Source organism: Oncorhynchus masou, chromosome 24 (assembly GCF_036934945.1).
Source record: "Oncorhynchus masou masou isolate Uvic2021 chromosome 24, UVic_Omas_1.1, whole genome shotgun sequence".
Classification (NCBI taxonomy): domain Eukaryota; kingdom Metazoa; phylum Chordata; class Actinopteri; order Salmoniformes; family Salmonidae; genus Oncorhynchus; species Oncorhynchus masou.
The window spans coordinates 99,142,900-99,164,280 of NC_088235.1; the positions used below are offsets into that span (position 1 = coordinate 99,142,900).

The following is a 21,381-nucleotide window of genomic DNA, read 5'->3' on the forward strand; positions in this document are numbered from 1 at the left end:
CTGCATTGAGCTGATCTAGTGTGTAATCATTAGACCAACAGTTGCAAACAAGTATTTCCATTGGACAAATTCAGGTATGTTTATCCCCGTTTCATTCCATATGCTTCCTTTAAGAAATATTTTTCAACAGAATCGGTGGAATGAATACACCCCTAATCACACACAAAGACAGTTCCCTTTCATAGCAGCCACATACAATCAGCATGATCACGTTGCTCGTTAATTCCTTTGTGCATCTACGTGCTCTCCTCCTCTCACCGTTTTCCTTCACTCATGGACTTCAGTACACATCAGCTGTCTGTGACCAGGCAAAAAAACAAACTTCAAAAACCTTCATGTCATAACCAGTACACACAGCCTACATCGCTGTCACCATTTTTTATTTTTTATTTAACTAGGCAAGTCAGTTAAGAACAAATTTGTTCTGTTCATGGACAGAACGACAGATTTTTACCTAGTCAGCTCAGGGATTCGATTTTGCAACCTTTCAGTTACAAGTCCAACACTCTAAACACTAGGCAACCTGCCACCCATAAAGAGTAGAGTATTAGATAACGTGACATCATAGTAAACATAGCTACTAGAACTAACACCCTAGTAATCCCACTACAATCATGCAGTACAGTCAGCAAGCAGTTAGCAGTTACACAGGTGGGCCCCGGTGGCTATAAATTAATAAAACCAAAAGTGAACCTAGACTTGGAAAAGTTCCAGTGTTGGATAGCCATAGCCAGCTAGCTAACATGGCATCCCTCTCTGTTTGAGCCGGGTGTTTGAGAAGGCTAAACTTGCAAGCTGCATTCGAAAGCTAAGTAAGCGAAAAGGAAAAAATATATATACAACAAAATATAGCTTGCTCTCTCTTGCTTCTCCTTCATTTTTTAATAAATTGATTAGTTCAAAACTGTTCAACTATTGTCTTTCTCTCTCTTTGAGTCAACAACTCACCACATTTTATGCACTGCAGTTCTAGCTAGCTGAAGCTTATGCTTTCAGTACTAGATTCATTTTATGATTCTTTGATTGGATGGACAACATGTCCGTTCATGCTGCAAGCACTCTGATAGGTTGGAGGACATCCTTCAGAAGTTGTTATAACTACTGTGTAAGTCTACGGAAGGGGGTGAGAACCATGAGCCTTCCAGGTTTTAAATTGAAGTCAATATACCCAGATGAGGACGGAAACTAGTTGTCCTCCGGCTACTCCATGGTGCTACTCTACAGAGTGCTTCTGAGGCTACAGTAGACCTGCATTGTGTTTAATCAATTATTTGGTGACATATGAATATATTTGGTAAAGTTTTATGTAAAAAGGATTTGTTTTTTAATGTTTCACTTTTTTATTTTTATGAAATGGTCCTCTTCTGAGGAGCCTCCACTGACACACATGCACTCACTCACTCACTCACTCACTCACTCACTCACTCACTCACTCACTCACTCACTCACTCACTCACTCACTCACACACACAAACACCAAAGGCATCCTACTTTTGTTTATTTTCTTGTGATTGATAAGCGCCATCTACTGGAAAAAACACTCAAAAGACTGGCCACACAGTGTGGCTGCAGATGAAACCATATATACCATATGGCTGCAGATGAAACCATATATACCATATGACTGCAGATGAAACCATATATACCATATGGCTGCAGATGAAACCATATATACCATATGGCTGCAGATGAAACCATATATACCATATGACTGCAGATGAAACCATATATACCATATGGCTGCAGATGAAACCATATATACCATATGGCTGCAGATGAAACCATATATACCATATGACTGCAGATGAAACCATATATACCATATGGCTGCAGATGAAACCATATATACCATATGACTGCAGATGAAACCATATATACCATATGGCTCCAGATGAAACCATATATACCATATGACTGCAGATGAAACCATACATGCGTTCATCAATTGTCTGTCCGACAATCGTCAACAGATGATGAAAAAACATTTACTCAATTCAGAAGTTCTGAAGACAACATATTTATATGGCCGTACCCTATATGATGAATGTAGTATATATGTAATACATTAACTGTTGTTTTTTTATTTTCCAAAAATATGTTAGTGAGGATAATGTTACAGTACCAACTATACAACATTCATTTACACATTTTTACAATTGAGTGCCCAAGTTATGCTTTGGGGGCAAAAGTAGGAGACACGGATCACAGAAACATGTGAGTATGAAAAAGTGTTCCCTACCAAGCCCATCAACTCTACAACAGAATGACAAGTAAGAGACTTCGGTTAGCACTAGGCTGCATCCCAACTGCCACCTGATTCCCTATATAGTGCACTACCTCTGACCAGAGGAGCACTACTTCCCACTGGGCACAAACTGTTTTAATCAACATTGTTTCTAATTAATTTCAACAAAATAAATAAATGTGATGACGACGACTCAACATGTAAAACTGCTTGGTATTGAATATACACCAACGCTCCTCTCTTATCCAACTTTTAACCTGAATCCAATGACACTGTTACAATTAGACGTTAAACTGACATCTGTGTCCAGCGTGTTTAGTGCACTATACAGTATAGGGAAAGGTTGCCATTTGGGATGCAGTGTTCCTCACATACTTACCATAGCTACAACACTCATCTCAAGAGCAACACATCACCATGTTGCATGGTTTCATGTCTTCTCAGAGTTGTTCTTCTTTCAAACATAATGCGTCATGTTACATATATTTCCAAATGTTTTAAAATCTATTTAAAGGGACAACAGATATGAGTTTTTGTCTAGGATGGAAGACACAATAATAACACATGTTGTCTGTGGCCAGAAGATCGTCTATTGGGTGTCATCAAACAGAGGTGATTCAACATGTACGTAGAATCACCACAAACTCATTGGAGCAGTTTCTCACAGCAGGAAAAGAATCCTGCAGCAACAGGAAATGTGCATTATTATGTGGATTATAATTAATGCTGCACATCTTTGTCGGGGTTGATACATTTTTAGTTAGTGCAAATCAAGTAGACATTAAAAACGTCAGAAGCCTTTTTAAATAGCGAATACACTACAAGTTTACAGATCCTACACCTGTGTGATATGGTGCTATTCCCTGGCGGGGTTGAACACTATTACAGGTTTTTTTCAATCACTGAGGTGCAATTTTCACAAGCATGTGGAACATTTAGTACAAAACTCAAAACAGATCACCAAAAAGGCAGGTGTTTCAAAATGCTAAGCACATTTTCAATTGACTAAACACAACACGTAAAATCATAGTCATTTTTCACCAAACTTCATCAATGTTTCATCTAGAAATAAATGTTTCACATTGCAATACATGTTCATATAAAGTCATTGCATTTCACAATGCAATCCTCACATTACCTTTGATATGATTGTCTTCTCATTTGTTAAAATACATTTACCTATTACTCTTAATTGATAATCTCTTAATTTGGTAAACCTATAGATTCTAAAGTGGTTGGGCACCAGGTGTGTGTACTTAATGATCAGGTAGAACAGAAAACCAGCAGGCTCTGGGCCTTGTAGGGTCAGAGTTGAATTCCCCTGCCCTATACAGTAAACATGAATCCAAAATTAAGTTGCTGGGTCTTTTTGATAGGGGGTGGGGGGGTTACACTCATTTACTAAAATTGCATTGGCCATTCTTGTATATCAAACAGAGTTGGAGTCAATTCCAGTCAATTCAAAATGTCACATGAAACCTAATTCTAATTCCAAATGTTACTGATTGACGAGAATTGGAATTGAATTGACCCCAACCTTGGAATCAAACCCACCACTCTGGTATTGCTAGTACCATGCTCTTACTAACTGAGCCACACAGGACCCCTACAAATCATAAGTACAATACAATACTGTAAAATACAATACACAATTACAATACAGGTGGAAGGTGTATGATTGTCATTCCAATGAGCGTGCCACCCTCATCAGGCCATGCAATGACATCAAACCAGATGTCAGGCTTGGATTCGCTGTGCCAATATTTTTTACCAGGTGTATGAACAACGAGGACATTTACTGAGATGTTGATGAGAAGACAGGCTTGATGAAAACAAGTGCCTACTAAATGTTGTTGTTTTTTTCATTAATTTAATTTGTTTCATATGATTGCAGTACAACTATGAACAATATACATTTATTTTTTGCATCAATGACTGTGAAAGATGTCTTCAATGATCACACCTCTGATCACACATAACATAGAAATGATGGAAATGTGATTTTATCTTTTTGACGAGTACATTTTGATGGGTAGTGAAAGTGTTTTGCCTAATGTGAAAACAGTGTAAAGTACTGTAATTTAAGTGCATTTTTTAGACATGTATCTTGCATTGTTTGCTATTGCATTAGCTGGTTGTTAAAAAAAAACTAAATTGTTGTGTTTGGTGATTAAATCAAAGTTATGATGGTATTTTACAGTAAATGTATATTGTGGATCAATGGTTGTGTGGTGAAAGATGAATGCAAAATAGGAGGTTTTGAATTTAAGACTGGCTGCTTTACAAGTGTTACCAGTTTGGAGTTTTGTACTAAGAAATTAGGAAATTCACCACATGCTTGTGAAAATAGCACTAAAGTGATTGAAAAAAACTGTCAGTTGATACTAGTGGCTTACAGGTTGATACTAATGGCTTACAGGTTGATACTAATGGCTTAGAGAGGAAAAGTACAGTATATAGTATCTATATGAAAAGCTTCTAAAGAAAGTAGTAGCAGTGCATGACTTGGACTGAAGTCGGTGCCGGAACTAATTTTAGGTTCCGGTACTGTTTATATTGGTGTGTTCCGCACCAAGTCAAGCACTGGATTGTAAAGTGTATCGTGTTTCATTGATAATATGACTTTAAAGGGATTGGCTGACGTGATTAAACGTGACCATGTTCTTTGTTGAGAGCCTTTTACTCTGCATGGCGGGTAGAGACAGACTAGTAATGCTGTGTGATGAGAGGGACAATATCATATATAGATTACATTCCAGCAAATACATTTGTTAAAAACATGTCTGAATTAAAAATACATATCATACATGACAGATTACCTCCCTTTACAATGACATCCTGACTATATATACACACACAGCAGTGGTGGCTGTTGGGCGGAGATAAAGGAGGACAGGCTCATTGTAATAAAACCACGTGTTTGATGTGTTTGATACCTGTCTATTCCAGCCATTACAATGATCTCTGCCCATCAGCCTCCTCTGATAACAAAAAGTTATATTAATAAAGTATTTTTTTAAGTCCTCAATGTGCTTCAGGGTAAAGCTTATCCTAGTAACAGATAAAGGATCAGATCAGATTTCCCTTCCCCCAATCCTAACCATTAGTGGGGGAAATGCTAAACTGACCCAAGATCAGTGTCTAGGGGGCAACGTCACCCTATAGTACACCTCTGGGGCCTCATGTATAACCATTGCATACATTCACACTAGATGTCTGCGTGACCCATTTCTGAAAAGTATTGGAAATACATGTACAGAAATATTGACATTTATCAATTTGGCGCAGGCACAGTTTTACAACTGTGTGTGAACGAGTAATAATTTGGAACGATTGGCATTAGGCCACAGAATGCAAAACAAGAATTGTTGCTCAATATTTAGTTTATCAATAGAATATTGGGTTTCTATGTCCTGCCTTGGTATATGCTCTGAGATTAAATACGCAATGATGTCGCGCTCCTATCGCACAGCAATACTGTCACCTATAGCCAGATACCCATTTACATAAACTACCAGTCTATTTACTGTGTTGGCATGATGTTTTAATCTTTTGCTGTAATTTATGGTGTATCTGGAAAAGGACTGTCAGTCCGTTTCTGAAAGAGAAAACACTAGCAAACTGCTGTTTACCTGTCAACAGACCGTTACAAACTCCTTACTTTCCAGCTTGTAACACAATATTTCAACCACGAGCAGATGTGCATGTGCATGTTCTAAAGTTTGCGGGGAGGTGATAACATTCTCACATCAAGTTTTTATAAATGATAACTTTTGTTGAAAACTGGTGCATGCAGATTTTGGGGCAAATTTTGTGTCAATAAATCAAATGCAATGTCAATAAATGAGGCCCCTGGTGTGTAGCGTAAAGATGTTGCTACTGTCTTCTGCAGGTAGTATCCCATAATGCAACGCATTAGTCCCTCCTCTTCTACATCAGCATTCGAGTGCTGTATGTACCAGCAGGACAAACAATGTGTGTGTGTGTGTGTGTGTGTGTGTGTGTGTGTGTGTGTGTGTGTGTGTGTGTGTGTGTGTGTGTGTGTGTGTGTGTGTGTGTGTGTGTGTGTGTGTGTGTGTGTGTGTGTGAGAATTCATGCATGTGTTATTTCTTCGGTGAGCCAATCATCACCTTGGAGACAAAGTTCACGATGGCGCTGGCGGGTTGTTCGGGGTCGTGTTCAGCAAACAGGTGACACACGTTCTCCGTCCCATTCATCGACTTCCTCGCCACAAAACCAAAGATCCTGACAGGAGAAACAACAGAGAAGCTCAGTAAGCCTTCAGCTTCAACCGCCAAACAGAATAATCCACAGTAATATTCACTAGGAACGAAACGGAAACAAATGGGCTGAGCGGGGAGTGACCTCCCTGAATTTGTCTAATAAGAAATTCTCATTTTCATTGCAAAACCTTTTGCTATGTTTCGACATGGTGTGAAGTAATGAATACGACCCAGTGCTATTCAGCAAATAATTCAGAAAAGAGTAGTGATAGAGTGAGTAATAACAGAAAGAGAAATTGTGAAAAACAATGAGATGGATAGATAAAACGAGAGAGAGATACAGAAAGAGAGAGAGAAAGCGAGAGAAAGAATTAGAGGAGGTGAAATGAGGGGATGACTTACTTAGCAGAGGAACAGCCATCTCTTGTCCACCTGGTGAGGACAGAATAGGTTCACTTACCATGCATGATTATCAGGAACACACACACACACACACACACACACACACACACACACACACACACACACACACACACACACACACAAAGGAGTGTACAGTACTCACTTGCGTTCCTGTGGGTCAAGAGCACAGAATATGACTGTATTGACAGTGTAGTGTCTCCTGAAGAACAGCCTACAGACAGAGACAGGCAGTGAGGGTTGATAGCATTGTAGTGTAGGTATACAATATCTGTTGCCATTAGGAGGTTCTTTACATTATGAATGTGTGCTCATGCATTTGTGTGTATGGCTCACTTCCTCTGGTTGTCAGTGAGGGTGATGCCCTGGGCTGAGACTTTGAAGTGGACCACAGTGGAGGAGGAAGGAGGGTCCATGGCCAGAATCAGGCTGGCTGCCTTCTGCACAGCCTGGTACCCTGTTAGAGACTCCAGCTCTACTGAGCCCAGGAACCACACATTACAGGCTGGGGAGTGGAAACACACGCACACATGTCAAATACAGTAACACACACACACAGCCTGGTACCCAGTGAGAGACTGCAGCTCTACTGAGCCCAGGAACCACACAGAGGAACACACACAGTACACAATGAAAGGTGATACACACCATGAAACACACACATGCACACGCGCGCACACACACACACACACACACACATACACACACACACAAAGAAACAGAGTCACACTGAAACATGAACACACTGAAACAGAGACACACTGAAACACACACCATGTCAGAGAAGAGGAGAGCTGAGATAAAACAATACCTGCTCCCTGTTTGAGTAGCTCAGCAGCAGAGTTGGTGGCTGACTGTGTTGATGGCTCACTAGTCTCTTCCAGAGGATCTGACAACACAGAAAGAAAAAAGAGTTTGCCGGAACTTATAAACACACACACACACACACACACACACACACACACACACACACACACACACACACACACACACACACACACACACACACACACACACACATTCTTACCTCTGTCGGGGATGATGAGTTTGCAGGGCAGGGCCAAGGGGGTGATGGAATGTTGACAGACCAATGCAGTCAGACTTCCTGTGAGGAACAGGAAACAGGCTGTCTCAGATGCTTTCACATACCATCTAGTTATTGTGGATTTGTTTAGATGCACTACTCAGTATGTCCACCAGAGGAAGACATTGTATATTATTTCATCAAAACTGAACAAATCCACACATACAGAAAACGTAGGCTGCATTTAAACAGGCAGCCCAATTCTGATATTTTTTCCACTAATTGGTCAATCACATTAGATTATTTCACATCATATCTAACTGGTCAAAATACCAATTACTGAAATATAAGAATTGGGATTCCTGTCTAAATGCAGCCAGTCACACAACACAACACACATACAGTAAACATATGCACACAACACAACACACAGAAATATGTCCTCACCAAAGAAGGGTTCGTTGGGACAGCCCTTAAGCCGTACCCCTTTCTGAGTGCACTCAATCAGGAAGTGCCTCACCAGCTCATTAGACAGGTCCCCTCCCACTGTGGAGACAGGAAGTGACATCATCAGTGAGAGATATCAGACTTTGAGAGGTGTTGAGAAATGGCAAGTTCCCTCGGTGCAGATATAGGATCAGCTTCCCTTCCCCCAATCCTAACCTTAACCATTAGTGGAGAAAATACTAAACTGACCCAGGATCATCAACTAGGGGTAACCTAGACCACCCTGGACTGACAGACATATCTCATTTGAAATAAGTCAGAAATGACATACTATATACAGTGGGGCAAAAAAGTATTTAGTCAACCACCAATTTTGCAAGTTCTCCTACGTAAAAAGATGAGAGAGGCCTGTAATTTTCTTCATAGGTACACTTCAACTATGACAGACAAAATGAGAAAAGAAATCCAGAAAATCACATTGTAGGATTTTTTATGAATTTATTTGCAAATTATGGCTAGTTAAATAAAGGTTCAAAGAACCATTACTCCAAGCCGCAGGTTCATCCTACTTATTGACGATAGAGAACTGATACTGTCTGCTTGCTGGGGGTTCATGCCTGGCTTTTTACCATTTATTTGGATTCCTCGCATCTTAATCATTGTTAAGAAGAGGTTTGGTACAAATCGGATGATGGGTATTATATCAATTGAATATTATATGAATCCTATAAATTTAAATGGCCAATTTGGGTTCAATCAATTACCGAAATTTCTCAGAGTTCAAATTGTCCTTCAACAAAATAAGGTTGCCCACAGAAACCAATTCAGAACAAGCTGAGATGGTGGGTGTCATGGCTTGCTGAAATGAATCTAATGAGACCATGTTAGAACTGATCTCTGAGGCTGTGTCCCAAATGGCACCCTATTCCCATAGGGCTCTGGTCAAAAGTAGCGTACCGTATACTTAATAGAGAATAGCGGGCCATTTGGGATGTACAGAAATGTAGCCTATGACACCAACCTTTCTTGCTCTGTGTCAGGACAGAGGGAGGGGGAGTGGCCACCTTCATAGCCAATCCGTAGGCTCCGCGGAACGAGTGACTGTCTCTGACGACAAAAGATCCAGGTTCTCTGTCCTTCAGCATAGTGATAGCTACAGAGCGCCACAGGGGACAAAACACATGTCTTACACAGAAAGTCACAACACCCATATGTCATTCAGGGCTGCGTGCCAAATGGCCACCCTATTCCCTATATAATGCACTAATTTGACCAGGGGCCATAGTAGTTGTGCGCTACATAGGAAAAAGGGTGACACACACACTCACTAACACACAGTTCTTGCAGCACACGTGTAATATTAAGAGACAATATTTACCTTGATCTCTGGAGATGTCAGGCTTGTACCAGAACTTGGATGTGTCCTGAACAAACTTTACAGTGTGCTGCTTACTGGCAAACAGGTCTGCAACACAACGCACAGGCAAAGACAACCACTGAGTCTGATTCTCCCATTCTAGAGATTAGAGCACAATGGTACAGTAGATACACATATTTACAGTGAACACTGTGTGCGACAGTATGACTGTGTGAGAAGTCAGGCATGCTATTGTCTTTGTATGTACTGTATATATGGAGTTAACATACAGCACCAGTCAACAGTTTGGACACACCTACTCATTCCAGGGTTTTTCTTTATTTGTACTGTTTTCTACATTGCAGAATAATAGTGAAGACATCCAAACTATGAAATAACACATATGGAATCATGTAGTAACCAAAAAAAGGTTGAATAAAAACGGTTAAATAAATCTAAATATAATTTATATTTGAGATACTTCAGTAGACACCCAGTTCCTTGATGACAGCTTTGCACATTCTTGGCATTTTCTCAACCAGCTTCATGAGGTAGTCACCTGGAATGCAATTCAATTAACAGGTGTGCCTGTTAAAAGTTCATTTGTGGAATTAATTTCCTTCTAGTTGTGTTGTGACAAGGTAGGGGTGGAATACAGAAGATAAACCTATTTGGTAAAAGTTTCTTCAAGTGCAGTCGCAAAAACCATCAAGCGCTATGATGAAACTGGCTCTCATGAGGACCACCACAGGAAAGGAAGACCCAGAGTTACCTCTGCTGCAGAGGATAAGTTCATTAGAGTTAACTGCACCTCAGATTGCAGCCCAAATAAATGCTTCCCAGAGTTCAAGTAACAGACACATCTCAACATCAACTGTTCAGAGGAGACTGCGTGAATCAGGCCTTTATGGTCACATTGCTGTAAAGAAACCACTACTAAAGGACACCAATGATAAGAAGAGACTTGCTTGGGCCAAGAAACATGAGCAATGGACATTAGACCGGCGGAAATCTGTCCTTTGGTCTGATGAGTCTAAATTTGAAATTTTGGGTTCCAACTGCAGTGTCTTTGTGAGATGCAGAGCAGGTGAATGGATGATCTCCACATGTGTGGTTCCCACTGTGAAGCATGGAGGAGGTGGTATGATGGTGTGGGGGGCTTTGTTAGTGACACTGTCTGTGACTTATTTAGAATTCAAGGTACACTTAACCAGCATGGCTACCACAGCATTCTGCAGCGATACGCTTAGTGGGACTATCAATTGTTTTTCAACAGGACATTGACCCAAAACACACCTCCATGTTGTGTAAGGGCTATTTGACCAAGAAGGAGAGTGATGGAGTGTTGCATCAGATGGCCTGGCCTCCTCAATCACCCGACCTCAACCCAATTGAGATGGTTTGGGATGAGATGGACGCAGAGTGAAGGAGCAGCCCAAATAAATGCTTCCCAGAGTTCAAGTAACAGACACATCTCAACATCAACTGTTCAGAGGAGACTGCGTGAATCAGGCCTTTATGGTCACATTGCTGTAAAGAAACCACTACTAAAGGACACCAATGATAAGAAGAGACTTGCTTGGGCCAAGAAACATGAGCAATGGACATTAGACCGGCGGAAATCTGTCCTTTGGTCTGATGAGTCTAAATTTGAAATTTTGGGTTCCAACTGCAGTGTCTTTGTGAGATGCAGAGCAGGTGAATGGATGATCTCCACATGTGTGGTTCCCACTGTGAAGCATGGAGGAGGTGGTATGATGGTGTGGGGGGCTTTGTTAGTGACACTGTCTGTGACTTATTTAGAATTCAAGGTACACTTAACCAGCATGGCTACCACAGCATTCTGCAGCGATACGCTTAGTGGGACTATCAATTGTTTTTCAACAGGACATTGACCCAAAACACACCTCCATGTTGTGTAAGGGCTATTTGACCAAGAAGGAGAGTGATGGAGTGTTGCATCAGATGGCCTGGCCTCCTCAATCACCTGACCTCAACCCAATTGAGATGGTTTGGGATGAGATGGACGCAGAGTGAAGGAGAAGCAGCCAACAAGTTCTCAGCATATGTGGGAACTCCTTCAAGACTGTAGGAAAAGCATTCCTCATGAAACTGGTTGAGAGAATGTCTAAACTTTTGACTGGTGCTGTATACATGTCTATACTGTGTATGTTTATAACACAACTTGGGGGCCAGCAGAGGGAATGTATGTATGTGTGTGTGTGTGTGTGTGTGTGTGTGTGTGTGTGTGTGTGTGTGTGTGTGTGTGTGTGTGTGTGTGTGTGTGTGTGTGTGTGTGTGTGTGTGTGCGTGTGTGCGTGTGTGCGTGTGTGCGTGTGTGCGTGTGTGTGCGTGTGTGTGTGTGTGTACCTGATCCAGGCGAGGGGGCTACACCACCAGCACTGAGTCCTTTGAGATGGTCAGAGGTCATGAGAGGGTCAGGGGTCATAGCTGAGGGGAAGGGGATGCTGAGGCTACTACCACTGTGGGGGCTGGAGAACCCACTGAACGAGGGGGACGTCGACCCACCCAAGCCTATCCCCGGTACCCTCTTCTCAGGCAGCAGGGGTGGTCGTCCGCCCAGTCTGCCCTCTCCAAGCCCCAGGTCCAGACCCAGGTTCAGGCCTAAATCAAGGCCCCCCAGCCCCTCCACTGCCTTCAACAGGCTGTGCTCCAGTCCCAGACCTCCATTCCCCAGCAGCAGAGAGGCTAAATCCCCCTGGCTCTGGTACCCCTTGCTCCTCTCATCACGGCTCAGGTCCACGGACCCCTCCAGGCCCCTCGGGGCCTCCCAGGGAGAGCTGTGGGCATTGGGGAGGCTGAGGGGTGACAGAGAGGGGGAAGGGGACGGGGAAGACAGGGACGTAGGAGTCCTGTCCAGCCACACTGGAGGTGGAGTTTGGCTGAGGAGGAGAGAGGAGGGCAGGGTCAGATACAAACACAGATGTAGCTACAGTATAGTACACACACACACATGTTAGAGTGCGATTGCCAGCAGTACCTGTCTGTGTGTGGGAAGGAGCTGCCTGACGATACAGAGCGCATGGATCCGAACATTCTCTGACAGGAGGCGGTAGTGACAGACATTTCAGAGCGGAACTGCTGTCCTTCCGACGACACTGGAGTCTGGTTCATACTACTGTCCAGGAAACTCTGGGAATCTGTCGGGAAAAGAACAATATATCCCTTTAAGACGGTGGCGTTGCTTCATTTTTAACATTCCAGGTAAGTGCTTTGACAGTATGTAACAGCAGGATTTCTGAACAAGTTTGGTTCCAATTCTTCTCGTACTTTAGAATTGTCCTTTTCCTACACACTGCTCTTTGTTCCTTCTCTATACTGCAGCCGTATGTGTAGAAGAAAACTAAGGCTACAAACATTAAGATCACTTTATTGGTTAATTATACACAAAGTCCAACCAAAATTTGACTTCCGCTTTAAAAGATAATAATAATTACAATTTTACCCCATTTTCTCCCCAAATTCGTGGTATCCAATTAAGTAATAATAATTAGTAATTACTATCTTGTCTCATCGCTACAACTCCCGTACGGGCTCGGTAGAGACGAAGGTCGAAAGCCATGCGCCCTCCAACACACAACCCAACCAAGCCGCACTGCTTCTTAACACAGTGCGCATCCAACCCGGAAGCCAGCCGCACCAATGTGTCGGAGGAAACACTGTGCACCTGGCAACCTTGGTCAGCATGCACTGCGCCCGGCCCGCCACAGGAGTCGCTGGTGCGCGATGAGACAAGGACATCCCTACCGGCCAAGCCCTCCCCTAACCCGGACGACGCTAGGCCAATTGTGCATCACCCCATGACTTCCACTTTTAATCCAACCAAAACACACACACACAGACACGCACACATACATACGCACGCACGCACGCGCACACACACACACACACACGTGCGCACACACGCACACGCACGCATACATACCATACATACACACACATGTTTTGGAGAGGTGCAGGGGGGCTGCCACACTGGGCTTCCAGGGAGCTGTTGTTGTGGGGGTTATGTGCCTTGATTAAGGGCAAACAGCAGGCATTGGCATCAAGGACTTGATACCAGCAACCCCCTGGTTGCTGGCTCACTTCCCAACGTATTTTTCCCCTCAGGCCCGGGATTCAAACTGGCAACCCTTTGGCTTCTGGCTCACCTTCCTAACCACTATGCTACCTGCTTCCCCTGTCTGTAGGTCTCTCATATACTAGTCAAAGTCTTGCCTTTTAAACAATTCATGTCACCCCCAAACATGAAAACAAGCTGAGAGAGAGAGACAGCGAAAGAGAGAGTAATGGAGAAAAGTTTCAGACATCATAAAGACCTTCTTGTATCCACTGCAGCCCCACTCTCACCCTCTCATCCTCTTCCATTCTGTCACCCTCTCATCCTCTTTCATTCTGTCACCCTCTCATCCTCTTTCATTCTGTCTCTCTCTCATCCTCTTCCATTCTGTCTCTCTCTCATCCTCTTCCATTCTGTCTCTCTCTCATCCTCTTCCATTCTGTCTCTCTCTCATCCTCTTCCATTCTGTCTCTCTCTCATCCTCTTCCATTCTGTCTCTCTCTCATCCTCTTCCATTCTGTCTCTCTCTCATCCTCTTTCATTCTGTCTCTCTCTCATCCTCTTCCATCTGTCTCTCTCTCATCCTCTTCCATTCTGTCTCTCTCTCATCTTCTTCCATTCTGTCTCTCTCTCATCCTCTTCCATCTGTCTCTCTCTCATCCTCTTCCATTCTGTCTCTCTCTCATCCTCTTCCATCTGTCTCTCTTTCATCCTCTTCCATTCTGTCTCTCTCTCATCCATCTGTCTCTCTCTCATCCTCTTCCATTCTGTCTCTCTCTCATCCTCTTACACTCTGTCTCTCTCTCATCCTCTTCCATTCTGTCTCTCTCTCATCCTCTTCCATCTGTCTCTCTCTCATCCTCTTCCATTCTGTCTCTCTCTCATCCTCTTCCATTCTGTCTCTCTCTCATCCTCTTCCATTCTGTCTCTCTCTCATCCTCTTCCATTCTGTCTCTCTCTCATCCTCTTCCATTCTGTCTCTCTCTCATCCTCTTTCATTCTGTCTCTCTCTCATCCTCTTCCATTCTGTCTCTCTCTCATCCTCTTCCATTCTGTCTCTCTCTCATCCTCTTCCATTCTGTCTCTCTCTCATCCTCTTCCATTCTGTCTCTCTCTCATCCTCTTCCATTCTGTCTCTCTCTCATCCTCTTCCATCTGTCTCTCTCTCATCCTCTTCCATTCTGTCTCTCTCTTCCTCTTCCATTCTGTCTCTCTCTCATCCTCTTCCATCTGTCTCTCTCTCATCCTCTTCCACTCTGTCTCTCTCTCATCCTCTTCCACTCTGTCTCTCTCATCCTCTTCCACTCTCTCCCCCACTTTCCCCACCTTTTTGCTCTCTCTCTCTCTCTCTCTCTCTCTCTCTCTCTTCCCCTCTCTCTTCTCCATTGACTGGAGGCTGAGGAATTTGGATTGAATTAAGTACAGTCCAAAATGATAATATTTTCTCACACCAGTGACCCTACCTCTGTATCTAAGCAACACAACATCCATAGCTACAGTTGAAGTCGGAAGTTACATACAATTAGGTTGGAGTCATTAAAACTCGTTTTTCAACCACTCCACAAATTTCTTGTTAACAAACTAGTTTTGGCAAGTCGGTTAGTTATGGCAAGTTGGCTACTTTGAGCATGACACAAGTCATTTAGGACCTCTACTTTGTGCATGACACAAGTCATTTAGGACCTCTACTTTGTGCATGACACAAGTCATTTAGGACCTCTACTTTGTGCATGACACAAGTAATTTAGGTCATCTACTTTGTGCATGACACAAGTAATTTAGGTCATCTACTTTGTGCATGACACAAGTAATTTAGGTCATCTACTTTGTGCATGACACAAGTAATTTAGGTCATCTACTTTGTGCATGACACAAGTAATTTAGGTCATCTACTTTGTGCATGACACAAGTAATTTAGGTCATCTACTTTGTGCATGACACAAGTAATTTAGGACCTCTACTTTGTGCATGACACAAGTAATTTAGGACCTCTACTTTGTGCATGACACAAGTCATTTAGGACCTCTACTTTGTGCATGACACAAGTCATTTAGGACCTCTACTTTGTGCATGACACAAGTCATTTAGGACCTCTACTTTGTGCATGACACAAGTCATTTAGGACCTCTACTTCGTGCATGACACAAGTCATTTAGGTCATCTACTTTGTGCATGACACAAGTCATTTTTCCAACAATTGTTTACAGACAGATTATTTCACTTATGATTCACTTTATCACAATTCCAGTGGGTCAGAAGTTTACATACACTAAATTGACTGTCTTTAAACAGCTTGGAATATTCCAGATAATGAAGTCATGGTTTTAGAAGCTTCTGACATCATTTGAGTCAATTGGAGGTGTACCTGTGGATGTACTTCAAGGCCTACCTTTAAACTCAGTTAATCTTTGCTTGACATCATGGGAAAATCAAAAGAAATCAGACAAAAATGTAGACCTACACAAGTCTGGTTCATCCTTGGGAGCAATTTCCAAATGCTTGAAGGTACCACGTTCATCTGTACAAACAATAGTACGCAAGTATAAACACCATGGGACCATGCAGCAGTCATACTGCTCAGAAGGAGACACGTTCTGTCTCCTAGAGATGAACGTACTTTGGTGCGAAAAGTGCAAATCAATCCCAGAACAACAGCAAAAATACAAAAGTATCTATATCCACAGTAAAACGAGTCCTATATCAACAACCTGAAAGGCCGCTCAGCAAGGAAGAAGCCACTGCCCCAAAACAGCCATAAAAAAGCCAGACTACGGTTTGCAAATGCACATGGGGACAAAGATCGTACTTTTTGGAGAAATGTCCTCTGGTCTGATGAGACAAAAATAGAACTGTTTGGCCATAATGACCATCATTATGTTAGGATGGAAAAGGGGAGGCTTGCAAGCCGAAGAACACCATCACAACCTTGAAGCACGGGGGTAGCAGCATCATGTTGTGGGGTGCTTTGCTGCAGGAGGGTCTGGTGCACTTCACAAAATAGTTGGCATCTTGAGGATGGAAAATGATGTGGATAGATTGAAGCAACATCTCAAGACATCAGTCAGGATGTTAAAGCTTGGTCACAAATGGGTTTTCCAAATGGACAATGACCCCAAGCATACTTCCAAAGTTGTGGCAAAATGGCTTATGGACAACAAAGTCAAGTTATTGGAGTGGCCATCACAAAGCCCTAACCTCAATCCCATAGAAAATTTGTGGGCAGAACTGAAAAAGCCTGTGTGAGTAAGGAGGCCTACAAACCAGGAGGAATGGGCCAAAATTCACCCAACTGATTGTGGGAAGCTTGTGGAAGGCTACCCAAAACGTTTGACCCAAGTTAAACAATTTAAAGGCAATGCTACCAAATACAAATTGAGTGTATGTAAACTTCTAACCCACTGGGAATGTGATGAAAGAAATAATAGCTGAAATAAAAAAATTCTCTATACTATTATTCCGTCATTTCCAATTCATAAATAAAGTGGTGATCCTAACTGACCTAAGACAGGGAATTTTTACTAGGAGTAAATGTCAGAAATTGTGAAAAACTGAGTTTAAATGTATTTGGCTGAGGTGTATGTAAACTCCGACTTCAACTGTACCTACTCCAAGAGCAGCGTAATGAAAATCGTCACACAGAGAACTAGACAAGGAAATGAAAAACACACACACAGACCTCTCCTCTTAACTCTTAGGGGTGGTCTTCCAGACCAGACGAAGCCTGTTTTTTTACTAAAAAAACATGTTCAGTAGAGATTCTCCCTTGAAAGAGTTTGTTAGTTCAGGACTAAGTTTAGTCTGACCGTTAGAATTTTCTCTACCGTTACTGTTTTCATGTACTCTCTCCCCTGTCTAGCTGTTCCTCTCTCTCTGCTGCCCGGCCTATACAGAGTCTGACACCAGAGGATAAAATCTCCTCAGTTTCAGTCAGGACAGAACCATGTATAAGCACTTCCAGATGGCAACGAACCATGGGCATGAGTCAAAAACACATTCAGGCAAGCAGACACACACAACTTTCTCTCCCTCTTTCTCTTGCTCTCCCTGTCTCCCTCTCAAACATACACTCACACTACGCAGACAGTGCTCTCGTTCACTGTCCTCCATACACACACCACACACTGAGAGGCCCAGTCTGACTGCTGTTCACTGTCCTCCATACACACACCACACACTGAGAGGCCCAGTCTGACTGCTGTTCACTGTCCTCCATACACACACCACACACTGAGAGGCCCAGTCTGACTGCTGTTCACTGTCCTCCATACACACACCACACACTGAGAGGCCCAGTCTGACTGCTGTTCACTGTCCTCCATACACACACCACACACTGAGAGGCCCAGTCTGACAGCTGTTCACTGTCCTCCATACACACACCACACACTGAGAGGCCCAGTCTGACAACTGTGTACTGTCCTCCATACACACACCACACACTGAGAGGCCCAGTCTGACAGCTGTTCACTGTCCTCCATACACACACCACACACTGAGAGGCCCAGTCTGACAGCTGTTCACTGTCCTCCATACACACACCACACACTGAGAGGCCCAGTCTGACAGCTGTTCACTGTCCTCCATACACACACCACACACTGAGAGGCCCAGTCTGACTGCTGTTCACTGTCCTCCATACACACACCACACACTGAGAGGCCCAGTCTGACTGCTGTTCACTGTCCTCCATACACACACCACACACTGAGAGGCCCAGTCTGACTGCTGCTGTTCACTGAGAGGCCCAGTCTGACCTCACTGTCCTCCATACACACACCACACACTGAGAGGCCCAGTCTGACTGCTGTTCACTGTCCTCCATACACACACACACCACACACTGAGAGGCCAGTCACTGCTGTTCACTGTCCTCCATACACACACCACACACTGAGAGGCAGTCTGACAGCTGTTCACTGTCCTCCATACACACACCACACACTGAGCCCAGTCTGCCCAGTCTGACTGCTGTTCACTGTCCTCCATACACACACCACACACTGAGAGGCCCAGTCTGACTGCTGTTCACTGTCCTCCATACACACACCACACACTGAGAGGCCCAGGCCCAGTCTGACTGCTGTTCACTGTCCTCCATGACTGCTGTTCACACACACCACACACTGAGAGGCCCAGTCTGACAGCTGTTCACTGTCCTCCATACACACACCACACACTGAGAGGCCCAGTCTGACTGCTGTTCACTGTCCTCCATCCATACACACACCACACACTGAGAGGCCCAGTCTGACTGCTGTTCACTGTCCTCCATACACACACCACACACTGAGAGGCCCAGTCTGACTGCTGTTCACTGTCCTCCATACACACACCACACACTGAGAGGCCCAGTCTGACAGCTGTTCACTGTCCTCCATACACACACCACACACACCACACTGTCACTGAGAGGCCCAGTCTGACAGCTGTTCACTGTCCTCCATACACACACACACTGAGAGGCCCAGTCTGACTGCTGTTCACTGTTCACTGTCTGACTGCTGTTCACTGTCCTCCATACACACACCACACACTGAGAGGCCCAGTCTGCCCACTGTACACACACCACACACTGCCCAGTCTGACTGCTGTTCACTGTCCTCCATACACACACCACACACTGAGAGGCCCAGTCTGACTGCTGTTCACTGTCCTCCATACACACACCACACACTGAGAGGCCCAGTCTGACTGCTGTTCACTGTCCTCCATACACACACCACACACTGAGAGGCCCAGTCTGACAGCTGTTCACTGTCCTCCATACACACACCACACACTGAGAGGCCCAGTCTGACTGCTATTCACTGTCCTCCATACACACACCACACACTGAGAGGCCCAGTCTGACTGCTGTTCACTGTCCTCCATACACACACCACACACTGAGAGGCCCAGTCTGACAGCTGTTCACTGTGATCACAGACCAGCCTGACAGAATGAAGGAACGAGGGAAGGAGAGAAAGAGAGCGAGTGAGAGAGAGTGAGAGAGAGAGAAAGAGTGAGACAGAGAGAGATAGTATGAGCGAGAGAGATAGAGAGAGAGAGCCAGAAAGAGACAGAGAAAGAGAGAGACAGAAAGAGAGGGGGAGACAGAGAGAGAGAGAGACAGAGAAAGAGAGAGACAGAAAGAGAGGGGGAGACAGAGAGAGAGAGAGACAGAGAGAGAGAGAAAGAGAGGGAGAGACAGAGAGAGAGAGACAGAGAGAGAGAGTGCGAGCAAAGAGGGATGATTCAGATATGTGGAGAGGAGACACAGCATTGCAGAGCCTGGATAGCTCCAGTCAGTAGAGACTCAGACTTTTAATCGCAGGGTCCCGTGTTTAAGTCCAAGTTCGGGCGATGCATTTTCCCTCTAGCTACCTTACTACATAGGATCTATAGTCATCAGCCATGGTGGGCTGATGTACTGCTTCAGCACATTCTGTTACAGTTCTGACACCACCCACACACATTCCTGCACATATAATGCACACAAACAGACGCACACATAAACAGACACACACATAAACAGACACACACAAAGCTCTCATTATTCTCATCCTACCTGGATGTTATTAATCAAAACGGAATAGTGAATAACATCCTTTGCTCCGTTCCTCTCAGAGGCTGTCTAGAGCAATCGCCTGCACCAAAGAAAAACTAGCAGGCGGGTCGCTTTAAATCAGCTTTCCCCATCCCCCTGTCTGTTGTGTTTGGCCTGACAGCTATACCCACTGGAGTGGAATAGACCAGAGAGAGTTATGGGCAGACTGAAGAGTGGAGTGGACAATAACACTAACGCAAACAGGAGGACAGGATGTTGTGATCAGTGACCCGTCTCACAGAGTCCAACTGTATTTCCTGTCTGTCTGACTTCTCTAGGGACCGAGAGGAAAGCCAGGAAATAAGGACAACTTCTAACAACCTCTGTGGTTCTTCAGGGACAATGTAGTGTGTATTGGGGATAGAAGGACAGTGCCTTCTCACTGAGGTTGTTTGTGAAGGAGCTGCTAGGTCTCAGGTCTCAGTGAAGAATCTACAGGTTATCTTTAGAACTTCTTTATGCTGCAGAAAGTCACATAGAGACAGACAGGGCATCAGTGGAGTTTTCAGACAGACAGACAGACAGGGCATCTGTGGAGTTTTCAGACAGACAGACAGGGCATCAGTGGAGTTTTCAGACAGACAGACAGGGCATCAGTGGAGTTTTCAGACAGACAGACAGGGCATCAGTGGAGTTTTCAGACAGACAGACAGGGCATCAGTGGAGTTTTCAGACAGACAGACAGGGCATCTGTGGAGTTTTCAGACAGACAGACAGGGCATCTGTGGAGTTTTCAGACAGACAGACAGGGCATCTGTGGAGTTTTCACGCAGACAGCCAGACAGGGCATCAGTGGAGTTTTCAGACAAGACAGACAGACAGACAGAGCAATAGTGGAGTTTTCATGCAGACAGACAGACAGGGCATCAGTGGAGTTTTCACGCACACAGACAGACGCATAAGTGGAGTTTTCACACACACAGACAGGCACAGGCAGGCAGGTAGACAGACAGGCAGACAGACAGGTAGTGAGACAGGTAGACAGACAGGTAGACAGACT

At 44.0% G+C, this 21,381-nt stretch overlaps 1 protein-coding gene across 2 annotated transcripts in view; it reads right to left on the bottom strand.

Annotated features, from left to right (window-relative positions):
* Positions 1-2,054: 2,054 nt before the first annotated feature.
* LOC135513115 (tensin-3-like) overlaps positions 2,055-21,381 on the bottom strand; it is a 114,590-nt gene continuing 95,263 nt past the window's right edge. For both annotated transcript variants that reach the window (XM_064935835.1, XM_064935834.1), the window contains 11 exons: positions 12,719-12,878; positions 12,088-12,620; positions 9,739-9,825; positions 9,382-9,513; positions 8,361-8,459; positions 7,917-7,994; positions 7,701-7,778; positions 7,226-7,394; positions 7,035-7,103; positions 6,872-6,901; positions 2,055-6,491 (listed from right to left, as the gene is read on the bottom strand). In XM_064935835.1, the coding sequence (XP_064791907.1) occupies positions 6,350-6,491; positions 6,872-6,901; positions 7,035-7,103; positions 7,226-7,394; positions 7,701-7,778; positions 7,917-7,994; positions 8,361-8,459; positions 9,382-9,513; positions 9,739-9,825; positions 12,088-12,620; positions 12,719-12,878 (1,577 nt within the window). In that variant the 3' untranslated portion in view covers positions 2,055-6,349. The remainder of the gene's footprint in view (positions 6,492-6,871; positions 6,902-7,034; positions 7,104-7,225; positions 7,395-7,700; positions 7,779-7,916; positions 7,995-8,360; positions 8,460-9,381; positions 9,514-9,738; positions 9,826-12,087; positions 12,621-12,718; positions 12,879-21,381) is intronic.